General features: G+C 49.8%; 2 protein-coding genes across 2 annotated transcripts in view; both read left to right on the top strand.

Annotated features, from left to right (window-relative positions):
- Positions 1 to 2,042: 2,042 nt before the first annotated feature.
- RHPN2 (rhophilin Rho GTPase binding protein 2) overlaps positions 2,043 to 14,335 on the top strand; it is a gene marked incomplete at both ends in the record, with an annotated part of 57,607 nt that continues 45,314 nt past the window's right edge. Inside the window, one exon of the mRNA XM_079723903.1 lies at positions 2,043 to 2,111. Within this exon, the coding sequence (XP_079580029.1) occupies positions 2,043 to 2,111 (69 nt within the window). The remainder of the gene's footprint in view (positions 2,112 to 14,335) is intronic.
- On the top strand, positions 11,576 to 12,573 carry LOC307065907 (translationally-controlled tumor protein-like; the record flags this gene model as incomplete). Its single annotated transcript, XM_079722914.1, has 2 exons — positions 11,576 to 11,974; positions 12,297 to 12,573. The coding sequence occupies 2 exons, from the start codon at positions 11,576 to 11,578 to the stop codon at positions 12,453 to 12,455; spliced, it is 558 nt and encodes a 185-aa protein (XP_079579040.1). The 3' UTR covers positions 12,456 to 12,573.

Raw genomic sequence — 14,335 nt, 5'->3', positions numbered from 1 at the left:
CACTAGATATAGTATTTATTATACAAACTATATTTTTTTAACTATTGTATGACAGAAGGGAGTGTTTTAAAGTGAACAATTTTAAAGAAGACTATTAAGTCGATAATAGTACAAGTGATACGTATATGTGACAAACTGTAAAGGTGATTGGAGCTTTAAGGTAGTAGAAGGAGATGACAAAAATCTGAGAGTGGTAGGGAATGACTGGAGTCAGCAGCCCTGAACTAAACACCGATCTCAGCCACTAATGGCTAGTGTGCCCTTAACCACTTCACTCCTCTGAGCCTCGGTCTTCTCACCTGTTAAATGGAGATTATTCATTTCTCTTATTTGCAGAAGTTTCGTGAAACATAATATCTACAAACTTTCTGGCTAGAATAGAGGTTCTATTATTGATAACTTTATTAGTAGTAGTAGCAGCAGTAGTATTACAAATGTAATAGAGTGACCCGCCACCCCGGATACCCAAAACGGAAGCGGTTGTTTTCAAGTCCCAGCTGGGGGTGGGGAGTGTACATTTCCAGAGCCATGAATTAATTCTAGGGTGACCGACAATGCTGAAATTAGCTTGATACTCATTTCTGACCCTAAGAGAGAAGGGAAGTTTCTGCATTTGCCACAGTTTCCCAAACACCTGTCCCAGCTGCTTAAGATTCTTCAGGTTCTTTCTTAGTCCTTTCAGAGAACGACTTTTCTTGTGCTGCGTCTTGGAGCCGGCAGTGATGATGAGTTTTTTTTTCTTTTAATATTTACTTGGCTGTTGCTACCATTTATGTTAAACTCTTGAACATTCCCTAATGCACATACTTTTTTCTTTTTTTTTTTTTAAGAAGAAAAGGAAACGCTTGGCTTGTTTTGAAAGCAGGTTGTATTGTGTTCTACCTGTGGCACTTACCGCGACGGCCAAACGCAGCAGTAACTGCGCAAAGGTGTCCCTTAGTTGGGGGAGGGGGTAGGAACTGCAGGACGCTGGCCAGGAGGGGCGTGGCCGCTGGGGGGCTTCCGGCTCCGGCAGCCCAGTCCCGGCACCCTGTCTGCTAGTTCTACCCGCGCAGTCCACCGATCAGGGGAGCTGGGAGAGAGAGCGGTGCGACCCCTGTCCCCAGGAGTCCCCCTTTCGCTCCTAAGCTATTCGCGTCCCTACCGCGCAGCTAAGCGCTTATACACCACTTTGGTTGTAATACCTTGGACCAGGTCAAGAGAGGGTGATCCGGACCCATTTTGCAGTTGAGAAATCTGAGGTTCGAAGTGGTGGTTAAGAAACGTGCTCAAGGATATCTGTCGAGTCTCTTGGGCACGAAACCATTTCTGGGGATCCCTCCTTGGGTGGACCCCTCTCCCCTCGCCATCTGTGACCTCCCAGTGGATCCGTCTGGTTTCTACAGAGTGGTTTGGGGGACAGGGGGTTGATCGCTGTGCCAACAGGTTTGAGTCACCCGCCAAGGCCCTCGGTGGCGCCGCCAACTCTCCCTCAGCCTCCCGGACTCTGCCCCGGGATCCCTTTTGGCGGGAAGCTGTTCCTGACTGCTCGGCCCAGGGCCCAGCGCTCCCGCCGCGCCCTCGACGTGGCGTCGGGTATGGTCACTGTCCCCGCGTCGTGCGCGCAGGAGCCGTAGCTTCACCCACTCGCTGCATTTACCCTCATGGTTCCAGACGAGGAGCTGGATCCCCAACCCGGGCCTCGCTGCGGCAGCGGAGACCCCCGGCCCGCCCCTGCGCTCCCGGGCTAAGGCTGCAACCACTCCCAGATTAAGCCCCTGAGGCTGGGAGAGGGTGAGCGAACAGCCGAGGGGCTCTTCGCTCTCCCCTCCGCCAGCCTCGCCTGGAGCACGGCTGCGCTCGGCCAATCCGGAGCCGGGGCGGGACCAGGGGCGTGGTCTCGGCGGGCCCGGCTTGGTCTCCAGGGTTCCCGGCCGGGCCTCAGGCGGGGATGGAGGGGCGGTCGCTCAGGCGGGGCGGGGCGGGGCGGGGCGGGGCCAGGCGCCCTCTCGGGCCAGCTCGCAGATGAGCTTCAGTCTGTCCTGTGCTCCCGCGCTGCCAGCATGACCGACGCTCTGCTGCCCGCGGCCCCCCAGCCGCTGGAGAAGGAGGGCGACGGCTACTTTCGGAAGGTGGGCGGCTTCGGGCGGGCTGGGATTCTGCGAGCTCCAGACTTCTTTCCCCCCAGGCTGTGGAGGGGGCTGCAGGGCGCGCGGCCGGGGTCGACCAGGCCTGGAGGGGGAGGGGGCGCACTGGCCTGGGGCGCGCCCGGCGGAGGGTCGGAGTGGAGGGTGCGGCGGCGGTGCACCCGGCGGCCGAGAGCAGGTGACTTACGGGGCTGGGGAGTGGTGTTGGGCCGCCCCTCGCAGGTGCCGGCGGAGGACAGGGCCAGGAGGGGTGCTCGGGGTCGCCCCCGCCGGCCGTCCCGCGGCCCTGGGGAAGGGACCGGTTCCCAGTGCGCTGGCGCCCTCGGCGTTGCGGCGCGTGGGGACCCAAGCCCGGCTTCCACCCGAGCGCTTGGCCGGGGCGCGTGGAAATAGGAGCCCCTCAGAAGGGATGGCGTTCCCCTTTTGCCTCCAGAATGCTTCCAGTGTTTGCCTCTTCGACTTTTTCGAGGATGGGAGGGGACCTCGGGCGTCGCCCCCTTCTCTGCCCCTAGTTGCCCAGGAGGGCGTGCGCGCTGCACACGTGAGGGCAGCGGTTTCACCCCCTCACTACTTTTCGCTAAAGCGGATTTATCCGATTGTTGGGTAGACCTGTGGGAGGTGCGGGCTCCGCGGGAGCTTGGCACATACCGTGGCCTCCCGCCCTGAAGGTTCGCAGCTCAGCCCGTCAAAAGTGGCCCCAATCCACGGAGCGGGGTTGCTGGGATGTCCGTAGGTTGCAAGGCCTGGGCTACAAAGATGCTTTTGAGCCCGGAGGCACGGGGACTCCTTCCATCCTTCTTCCTTGTCCCAATGAGTCTAAAAATAGCCTTTGGCTCTTGGCCATGTTTGACTAGGTGGGTTGAGAAATTGTTCTCTTATAACTTCTATGACCGAAGGCAGAGGACGAAATTATAAACAGGGCAGTGAAACTGTTTCCCACAGAACAGTCAATTCTTAATTGTTCCACGCCTAATGATCCAGTCAGTGAATGCTCTTGGCGTCTTCCTCCTTCTCCCATGACGCTGCCTTTGGGCTTTTGCTCTCTGGTGAGGAGCAGTGGCCCTAGAGGATGGACAGGGGGAGAATCTGGAAACAGGTGAGGACAGAGTTGGAAAAATTCCTTTTGGTTAAATTGCTTTTAGCATTAAAAAAGGAATAGTTTCAAGGTGTATTTAAGTTAAAAGATGTCATCATGGAATTATAGGATTATAACTTCTAATTATGTGTGGCACTGGGGACAGAGCATCACAGGCCATGGAATTGCAGAAGGAGGCCAGGCCTGGGAATCCCTAGATCTCAGCCCTAGGGCCTCAAACCCTGACTGCCTCCCCCACAAAATTGCAGTGTAGACTCCAGCAAGTTGCTGCATCTTTCTGGGACTTCATTTCTTCCCCAGATTGTCCTCTGAACAGGTGGAGGTCTGGACCTATAGCAGCATCTGGGGGAAACAACAGAGGAAGGGGCAGAAAAGGTGGTGGACACCTGCCAGGGTTATGTTCCCTTGTCTTCCAGAACATGTTTTCCAGGGGAGGATGTGCATAGGACTGAGTGGAAGGCAAGGGAGCTGTGAAAGGATGCAAAGCTGAGTGTTTTTCAGGTGCGGTTTCTCCGGTGGTAGATAAAGAGAATCATGGGTGCAAAATAAGTTGAATCACTGGTTTGCAATTAGAAGCATCTCTTTGGAAAACGAGACCTTGTAATGATCATTGTGCTACGTCATAGGAGTCCAAAGAGCGTTCCTAGTACAAAGTTAATAAAAGGTGTCAACATGGAACTTTCCCTGATGTGTGATCTGAGCCAGTTTGTCCTAAAACCAATGCTCCTTGAATGAGAGGTAGATGTTATACAGGTGAAGGAGGGGAGGATGAACACTTCGGGTAGAGGGAACAGCATGGGTGAAGGCACAGGATTGTGAGCGTTTGTGAGTGAACCCTTGGGGGTGTGGAGGTGTAAGTGGGAACTAGGCTAGTTCAGGAGTCATGCATCCTGGATGCATGGGAAGGGAACCTGGAGATCTATCAAAGTGCTTCATGCAGGACCAGACGTGTGAGATTTGTGTCACAGAAAGACCACTTGGAAAGCTGAGTGATCAGTAGGTGAGCGATGGGGAAGAGACAGTGGTGGAGCCAGGCAGGGGAGGAGTGTGGAAGGTTAATCCTCATTGTCTCTGTCCTACTCCGATACGATCTGCTGATGACTTTTCAGTCAGTTATGTAAAGTCCTAGGTAAACACGGCCTCACCACCCATCCTTTCCAACAGCTTGCACCCCTAACTCAAACCAGGGACCCAGACTGGAGGCAGGGATCCCAGTGGGGAGGGTGCAGTGATGAGGGCCTGAGCAAAGGCAGTTAACAGGGATGGGAAGAACGAATGGACCAAATATGGTGGGGAAGTTCTGCTGATGGGAGTCCAAAATGTCTGCCCTTTGGTGTCTGGGGGGATGGTCAGGCGCCTCACTGAGATGGGGCCACCAGGAGGCTGAGGTAGAGGTTGTGGACTTGAGGCCCCTCAGCGACATCTGAAAGGTGGTCCCAGTGGGGAGTCCACTCCATGAACCCGGCAGCCACGAGCGCCCCCTGGCTGGAGATGCAGCTTTGGGGGACACCAGTGTGGGAGGCAGTGGGATATTGTGAAAAAGGACCCAAGGCAGAAGAGAATAATGCCTCCATTTAAGGGACAGGCAGAGAGATGGTAAACAAGCCCAGAGGGTGACAGTGTCAAGGCAGCTGAGAGAAGAGATCTTTTTAGTGGAGAGATGAGGTTGACAAGTCAGAAGAGCCCTGGAAACTACTGGGTTTAGTCCTTTAGGGGGTTGTTGGTAAATGAGTAGGTGGAGAATTGGGGGCAAAAGTCAGTGTGGTGGGGACTTTCCTGGCGATCCAGTGGTTAAGACTTCACCTTCCAATGCAGGGGGTGCGGGTTCGATCCCTGGTCGGGGAGCTAAGATCCCACATGCCTCGCGGCCGAAAAACCAAAAAACATAAAACAGAAGCAATATTGTAACAAATTCAATAAAATATTAAGTCTTTAAAAATGGTCCACATCAAAGAAAAATCTTTCAAGTCAGTGTGGTGGCGTACAGGTGGGAGAAGGGCAGAGAAAATAGTTGCTGGGGCGGGGGGTAGAGGAGAGAGAAGAAGGCAGGTTTGTTTAGAATGAGGAGGTTCCTATTGCCTGCTGGTGTTGGACCCTGAACGTGTGAGGCGGTCTTTGGCAGAGAGGGCCCCCGGCAAATCGGGGTCTTCTTGGGGTTGTGCAGGACATGGCTGTACAGAGCCCGAGGACACGGACTCAGTTTGGCTGCAGGTCAGACATGGACACCAGTACAGACCCTGGCCTCCTGGGTGAGCAGCTTGGGGCAGGGGGCTCTCTGAATTAAAAACAAACAAAAAATACAGAGTACTTTCTGGTCTATCACAATATGTTTCTCTCTTCTCTGGCTTCTCACTTTTTTTCTTCTTTCTTGACACTACTATGTTTAAATAGAGGTACAGTTCTATAAGAATAATTAAATACTAAATTATTTTCTTAAAAGAATGACCCGTGGAAATGGAGTTTCTTTTTCCCAGACAGATTTTTATGCTTATCCTAATGAAAGTCTTGGAAGAATGTGTGTTCGGGCCTATAGTTAATGCAGAGTAATACACATTTCCAAGACACTACATCCTGAGAGCTGGTCCCATCTCCAGGGCTCTCTGGGGGCTATCGTCCTGAAACCCACAGGAAAACCGATTCTTGGCCAAGAGAAAGCTAGCTGGAAAAAAACTAGAGAAAGGCTGTTGAAAGGGTCGAAATGAAAGACCTTAGCAGTAAGGGGAAGAAGACCTTCGGTACAAAGTGCAGCATTGTGGGACCTTATCTCTGCCTCGCCATCCTCTGGGAGCACTAATGGCCCGAAATGAATTTAGCTCCATTGTTTTTACCCAAGAGCTGGAGGAGAAGTTGTTTCTTGTTCACAGAAGCCTCCAGGCTGGACAGGGCCCCAAGGTTCACTGTGTCCTGGTTCATGGTCCCTGTTTACTCTGGATTTCCTCAAGGCTCCAGCAGAGAAGGAAGGAAGAGAATTTTTCTTTTTTTTTTTTTTTTAACCCAGAGGCTCCTCTTAGGTCCTCCGCTGCACCATTCATCTTAGTGGGGTGTAATTTCATGTTAGACACACGTGTGCATCTTATATAAGCACACGTGGAGAGACATGCTGGGCTGAGTCTGAGGAGCACAGGGTGGGTCATAGGGGCTCATCCAGTCCATCTTTTTTTTTTTTTTTTGAGAATCTATTTATTTTTGGCTGCGTTGGGTCTTCGTTGTGGCACACGGGCTTCTCATTGTGGTGGCTTCTCTTGTTGCGGAGCACGGGCTCTAGGTGCGTGGGCTTCAGTAGTTGTGGCTCTCAGGCTCAGTAGTTGTGGCTCGCGGGCTCTAGAGCACGGGCGCAGTAGTTGTGGCGCATGGGCTTAGTTGTTCCGCGGCATGTGGGATCTTCCCGGAGCAGGGCTCGAACCCGTGTCCCCTGCATTGGCAGGCGGATTCTTAAGCACTGCGCCACCAGGGAAGTTCCTGCCCCATTTTTATTGGGTAGTGATGATGTTTCTCCAGGTGGGGGTGGGGGAGGGAGGAGGAAGGGTGTAAAAGTTTGTGCTGCTGCCTCTTCCCCACCCGCTACCCCACCATGGTCTGAGCCAGACCCTACAGGCCAGGCTGGATCCAGGCTGATCATGGCCTTGGTGAGGGTCTGTCCAGCTGCACTGGTGCACACCAGCAGCCCAGAGGGCGTGGTGGACAAACTCCTCCTCACATTGAAGGATCCTGGCCAGGAGGGGTTCCCCTGGCAGAAACAGAATTTTCAGGTGACTCAGAGGAGAGTCAGCATGATGAGCTGTAACACTGTAAATGTCCCTTGCTTCCTGGGGCTATTTGGATGGATTCCAAGACACCACCTGATGATACAGGGCATTGGCTTTAGCCTGATCACCACTTCCTCCTTTGGCTCAGGTACTACAGTCTTGTGACACAAAGGCTGTATTGGAGGTGGCCACAGAGGACAGCAGAACCGCAGGTGCAGCTCAGCCAGACTGAGTGTCTGGCAGAGCTGGCAGCAAGAGGTGCCAGCTGGGGGCAAGGTCTCCCGCCTGTAGCACCAGAAACAGGGAGAGATGCAGGTCCTTCTGGCCTTGCTGGTCAGACCCATGGAGTTCGCTAGGGCCATATGCCTTAGAAAAGCCTGTTTCGATTGGACTCTAAGAGGAGAAAAAGGCAGGTGATCCAAATCTACAACTTCAGAAGTAGTTTCTTTTTCTCCAATATTATTGTATTAGAAAAGTAACATAAATTGTTGTAGAAAAGGGTAATAACAGAAGTGTACAAAATCACACACACATACCATCTCCCCCCCACCAATGACTGTACACTAGTGGTGAGTACATCCTACCAGTTGAAATAAACAGGTCATCAGTTGGGTCTGCAAATACATTTGTCACTTAGAAATTTTGGTGACTGTAAATCTTTGTAGAGTGGCACACACTTTGTACACACACGGTAGGTGTCTGTAAAGATTTGTAGAAGTGACTGAAGGGGGCCTGTTCATATTGTGGCCCCCTACCCCCATGTGAATGGATGGGGACGCCAGAGGGAGGCACCTGGCAGAGATCCTGGAAGGGCAGGAGACCTCTTTACAAGTGCCAAATTCATGTTTTAATTTTTGTGGACATGGAAAAGGTAGATTCTGTTCATCCAAACTGCCCTGAATCTCCAGCATGGTGAAAAGTTAAATTAGATGTATTTTTGTGTATTGCAGGGTATTGCATGCTATTTCTGTGCTTTCTGGTTGACAGCTTCTGGCTAACTCATAAACAAACAATTCTGTTTTCCAGAGCTTGGTGGTTGAGGGAGGGGTTGCATGACTAGGAAGGAAGCCAGAGAAGATATCTTTGTGTTGGAGAGGCAGCAAAAAGCACCCCACTCTTCCGTGCCCTGCGTGAGGGTCACTAGCCAGGGGACCCTGCGTGGTCACCCTCACTCAGTCTTACTCCTGACCTAGAGACTCCAAGTTCACACTGTGCCCTCGATTTGCTGGAGACACATCTACGTGTGTGGGCTTTAACTTTGGCTGTGTGGAAGAAAGGCCCGCACTGGTTCTTGGGGTGGAGGGGAGCCAAGCGCCAGGCCCTGCCTAGAGCAGGGCCCCCCCACCCCCTGCTGGGGAGGAAAGACTGCTCCCTACCCTGTGTCTGCCTTCCCAGTGGCCTGGCCTCTCTGCCTTTTCACTGTCAGTCTCTGCATGTTGTAGGTCAAGTAGCCTTTCCTTTCTTCCAAATCCACTGACTCCGGTTTTTGCCTAGGTGCTGCTCTTAAATACTTGTTTCCCAGCTGAACAACTTAACTATACCCTAAAGGCATGTGCGTGTATATTAACAAATAGAGTTTTCACTCTGGGTGAACGTATTCTACTTAGGACTTTCCTAGTTGTGGTTACCAGAAGATCGAATCCCCAGTGGTTTAGGCAGATAAACACACCATGGTACATTCCTACAATGGAATTCTACTCAGCAATTAAAAGGAGCAAACCACGGGTAAGTAAAACAACATGGGTGAATCTCAAAGCATCCTACTGAGCAAAAGAAGCCAGACACAAAAGCATACATGCCCTGTGATTCCATTTATATGACATTCTAGAACAGGCAAAAGTCTACGGTGATAGAAATCAGAGTCTTGGTTGCCTTGGGGGGTAATGAGAATGGTCTATATTCTGACTGGAATAGTGGTTACCTAGGTATACACATTTATCCAAACTCATTGAACTATGTACTTAGAAAGCTATGTATTGGGCTTCCCTGGTGACGCAGCGGTTGAGAGTCCGCCTGCCGATGCAGGGGACGCGGGTTCGTGCCCCGCTCCGGGAGGATCCCACATGCCACGGAGCGGCTAGGCCCGTGAGCTGTGGCCGCTGAGCCTGCGCGTCCGGAGCCTGTGCTCCGCAACGGGAGAGGGCACAGCAGTGAGGGGCCTGCGCGTTGCAAAAAAAAAAAAAAAAAAAAACTCTGTATTTCATTATGCGTAAATTATACCTCCATTTTTAAAAAATAGCTTAGGCAAGAAAGGGAATGCATTTGGCTCCTGTAACTGAGAAGCCCAGAGGAATGGCTTCAGGCCTGGCTTGATCTAGGGCTCAAATGCTGCCGCCAAAACTCAGTTTCTCAGCTCTGCACCCCCTAGGTTGGCTTCATTTGGGGGGAGACACTCCCCCCACAGTGGTAACGTGGCTGCAGCTGCCCAGTCTCACATCCTCCTAGGTTCAAGGCTGATGGGGAAAAATGAAGCCCCCTCCTGATGGGCTCTGTTGTCCTGTGTCAGGTGCTCACCCTGAATCAAACTCAGGGCTGGGGCCTTTGGTTTTCCAACTAGCCAGGCATGAATCAGATGTCCTTCCCCTTGGAAATGAGGTGTGCGAGCATGGATTTACAACCCCTGACTGCTATGGGCTGTGAGGTGGGAAAGTGGGACGTGGGTCACTGTGGCCAAAAGATATGCACTGAGCCGGGCAGCCCTCAGCCAGGAAGCACGTAAGGGGTGTCCGGGGGTTGGCGGGCAAGCTGGTCCCCGCATTCCCACACATTCCTGCTGCTCAGGCTCATCTCAGAGTGGCGGGAAGGAAGGACGTGGGCTTGAGTCCTCCTCCCACCCTTACTGCCTCTAGCATCTTGAGTAGCTCACTTACCCTCCAAGCCTCAGAACTGTGGGGTCCGAGATGCCATACCAGAGTCCACGTGGGCTGACTGACAATGTGGGAGACCCCACTAAGCTAGTGAGGAAGCTGAGCTTTACTCAGTACTTGCTTTTCTTGGGTGTTGGCAGTCGGACCATCCTTCCACGTATTGAGACTGACGCCAATGCCCAAGCCTTAGGCTGGTCAGGTAACTGACAGACTCTGTGTAGTGGACAGACTCTCAACTTGTGGACAGTGACCCTAGAGGCAAGGACAGTTCATTTGTCCCCGCCAATCCCTCCCCACTTCCCAGGCCAGGCAGGCGTGACAGGTGCTGCCTCAGTCCTGGACACAAACCCTCAGTTCAGTTTGGAGCAGCTCTACATCCTGTTGTAAACCAATTAAGAGCTAAGGTATGGCTGAGGACTGTGGGTCCCCACTAGCAGAGAACCCCTGGCAGGGGCCAGTGGACAGCTAGCAGCCTCTGGTGATGCCAGGGGGTCTTTTGGACAGTCTCGCCCAGATTCATCTCTCAGGGCTCTAGGAAGTTTCCAAACAGCCCTGTGGGCGTTTCTGGTGTTTCCAACAGGTCTGGCATTCCTACCTGTCAGTAAGAAGTAATGTCGTTTGGGGTCCAATTACTCAGTCAAATCTAATCCTAAGCATTCCTGTGTCTTATCTGGAAACTTGACCCTACATCTGTGGGCTGGTTAGGGTGTAGTGATTCCAGGCCAGCCAGAAGTTGGGTGAAGTATGGGAGCAGGAAAAAGTCCTTATCCGTGAGCTGGAATGGCTGCTTAATCTTAGCTCTGGGAATGTATGTAAAGGAATTAGTTATTAAGCCTTCTCTGTAAAATAGAACACAGCCTTGGTGAACCATGTAATTTTAAGTCAGATTGAGCCATCCCTTCATAGTAATTTTAGGATGTGGAAAGGAAAGAGGCTGGCAATTATTTTAGCCCTTTACTATTAAGTTATCTTAATATTAAAGACATTTCAATCTTAGATCTGAAAAGAGAGAATTAGTTTTCTGATTTTTATTTTAAATCAGGGATCATTTAATGGTTTGGAAAATGTTAATTTTAAGACCATTCCAATTCAGATTCTGAGTATCTGTGTAATTTGAATTTGGGCGGCTGCATGGGGGACAGGTGGGTGGCCACCTGCTGGGATGGGAAAGTGAAAAATCTTTGTGGAAGGAGAGATGTAACTTATTTCTGACCCTCTAGTCTAAAGGCCACTGATATGGGAATCCCTGAGAAGGTTGGGGCTGCAGAGAACCCATTTCTTCTTCCTTGGGGTCAAGGCCATGGATGTGGCTTGGGCAGAGGTGTGGGAGGCTAGTTGTGTGTGGAGCTGTGATGGCAGTGACCAAGGCAGTGACGCAGAGAGAAGGGCCGTCCCCTCACCAAATACTGCCCACCAGCCACTCCCAGGGTGTGACCACAAGCCTGTCAGGGCGGAACCGAAAGATAAGCTTCAGAAAGGAATGGAGCATTCCCTCAGATCCCTGGGCTTCTACCTGCTGGAGTGGGAAAAACACTATTAGGTTAAAGGAAATTTTTTGAATCACTTTGCTGTACACCTGAAACTAACACAATATTGTAAATCAATTCTACTGTAATTAAAAAAAAAAAAAAAGCTTTTCCACCTGCTCCCCCTTCCCCCCGAGCGCCGCTCCGGCTGCACCACGCTCGCTCTGAGCTCCAGGCTCCTACTAAGCTAGTGCCACTGATGTCTCCCTCCATCATGATCATCTACCGGGACCTCATCAGCCATGATGAGATATTCTCTGACATCTACAAGATCCGGGAGGTCGCGGACGGGCTGTGTCTGGAGGTGGAGGGGAATATGGTCAGTAGGAAAGAGGGTAATATTGATGACTCGTTCATTGGTGGGAATGCCTCCGCTGAAGGCCCCGAGGGCGAAGGTACCGACTGTACAGTAATCACTGGTGTGGTTATTGTCATGAACCATCACTTGCAGGAAACCAGCTTCACAAAAGAAGCCTACAAGAAGTACATCAAAGATTACATGAAGTTAATCAAAGGGAAGCTTGAAGAACAGAGACCAGAAAGAGTAAAACCTTTTATGACAGGGACCGCAGAACAAATCAAGCACATCCTTGCTAATTTCAAAAACGATCAGTTGGGCTTCCCTGGTGGCGCAGTGGTTGAGAATCTGCCTGCTAATGCAGGGGACACGGGTTCGAGCCCTGGTCTGGGAGGATCCCACATGCCGCAGAGCAACTGGGCCCGTGAGCCACAACTACTGAGCCTGCGCGTCTGGAGCCTGTGCTCCGCAACAAGAGAGGCCGCGACAGTGAGAGGCCTGCGCACCGCGATGAAGAGTGGCCCCCGCTTGCCACAACTAGAGAAAGCCCTCGCGCAGAAACGAAGACACGGCACAGCCAAAAATAAATAAATTAATTAATAAACTCCTACCCCCAACATCTAAAAAAAACGATCAGTTCTTTATTGGTGAAAACATGAATCCAGATAGCATGGCTGCTCTGCTGAACTACCATGAGGATAGTGCGACCCCATATATGATTTTCTTTAAGGATGGTCTAGAAATGGAAAAATGTCAACAAATTTGGCTGTTTGGATCTATTACCTGCTCATCATAACTAGCTGGCTGCTGCTTTTCATCCACACAACACCAGGACTTAGGCAAATGGGACTGATGTCATCTTGAGCTCTTCGTTGTGATGTTGATTTGTTTGGAGCGGAGGCATTGTTTTTGAGAAAAAAAAAAAGTCATGTAGGTTGTCTAAAAATAAAATGCATTTAAACTCAATTGAGATAATGCCTCTTAGTTTAATATGTAATATCTAAATCCGTCCTGTGTAGCCTTCCTGGAGAAGCTAGAACCTGGTTGTAGACCACTACTAGAAAGCGTAAGACCATCTTCAGATAACTTCCACAGTGAAAACCACTTCCGGGACTTGGAATATAAACAAGAATCAACAGTAATTCAGTTGAAGTAAAGGGAAAGACCATGCTCATAGCAGTGCCAACATTTGAAGTGGATTTCTTACACATTTCATCACCTACAAATGGAAGTAGTTAACTCTGGAAGAAATTACCAAAAGAATAAAAAGAGACTAACACAGTTGGAAGAAAAAAAAAAGAAAGGATGGGAATTCCCTGGTGGTCCAGTGGTTAGGACTTGGCGCTTTCACTGTGGTGGCCCAGTTTTGGTCCCTGGTGGGGAATAAGATCCCGCAAGCCGCACAGCTGAAAAAAAAAAAAAAAAAAAAAAAAGGAAACACTTTTTCTGATTTTAAACTTTTCACAATGAAACATTGATTGTAATCTAAATACGCCAGGAAGAAACGAAGACCCAACACAGCTAAAAAAAATAAATAAATAAAATAAATACGCCAGGAAATAATGGACAGAGAACACAGACAATTCACTGAAAAAGCAATTCAAGTGATCAATAATATATGAAAAAATGTTTATCTTCACTAATAATCCTTGCACATTGGGAGCATGGGATACCTGTTTTTTGCATATCAATTTGGCAAAGATTGAAAATAATACTTTCAACTCAACAGTAAAAAATAACCCAGTTTAAAAATGGGCAAGGAGGGAATTCCCTGGCGGTCCAGTGGTTAAGACTCTGCACTTCCACTTCAGGGGCGAGGATTCGATCCCTGGTTGGGGAACTAAGATCTTGCGTGCCCTGTGATGTGGCAAAAAAAAAAAAAAAAAAAAAAATTGGGCAAGGAATCTGAATTGATCTTTCTCCAAAGATACATAAATGGCCAATAAGCACAAGAAAAGATATTTAACATCGTTAACCATCAGGGAAATGCAAATCAAAACCACAGTGAGATAGCACGCATCCTAGGTTGGCTCTAATAAAGACAATAACAAGTATTAATGAGGATAGGGATAAATTGGAACCCTCGTCTACTGTTGGTGGGAATGTAAAATATTATAGCCGCTTTGGGAAATAGTTTGACCTCAAATGGTTAAACATAGAATTAACCATATGACACAGTAGTTCCACTCCTAGATCTATAGCCAAGCGAAGAAAAGAAAACATACATCCACATAAAAACTTACACACAAATAAGCAGCCCTATTCATAAGAGCCAAAAAGTGAAAACACCCTCAAATGTCCATCAACGGATGAATGGATAAATGACCGTTCATATTAATTGGAGTGTTAGGGACAAGAAGGAGTGAAGTACTGATATGTGCTACACCCGGAAGAACCTTGAAAACATTATGCTGAGTGAAAGGAGCCCATCTCAAAAGACTGTATTCTGTATGATTCCACTCAAGTGAAATGTCCAGAATAAGCAAGTCTATACAGACGGAAATTATCAATAGATTCATGGTTGCCTAATGCTATCGGGGAGAAGGGACAAGAAATAGTACCTTTCTTTGCTGGAGGATAATTGGGCTGGTGCTTAGGGGGAGGAGAGGGCTTAAAGAGGTTAGACGCCCTGTAACTCAGTCCTAGAAATATACCTTAAAGGAGAAACTTGAGGTT

The sequence above is a fragment of the Hyperoodon ampullatus genome (assembly GCF_949752795.1).
Source record: "Hyperoodon ampullatus genome assembly, chromosome: 18".
In the NCBI taxonomy this organism is placed as follows: Eukaryota; Metazoa; Chordata; class Mammalia; order Artiodactyla; family Ziphiidae; genus Hyperoodon; species Hyperoodon ampullatus.
This window is presented reverse-complemented; position numbering and strand designations above follow the sequence as displayed.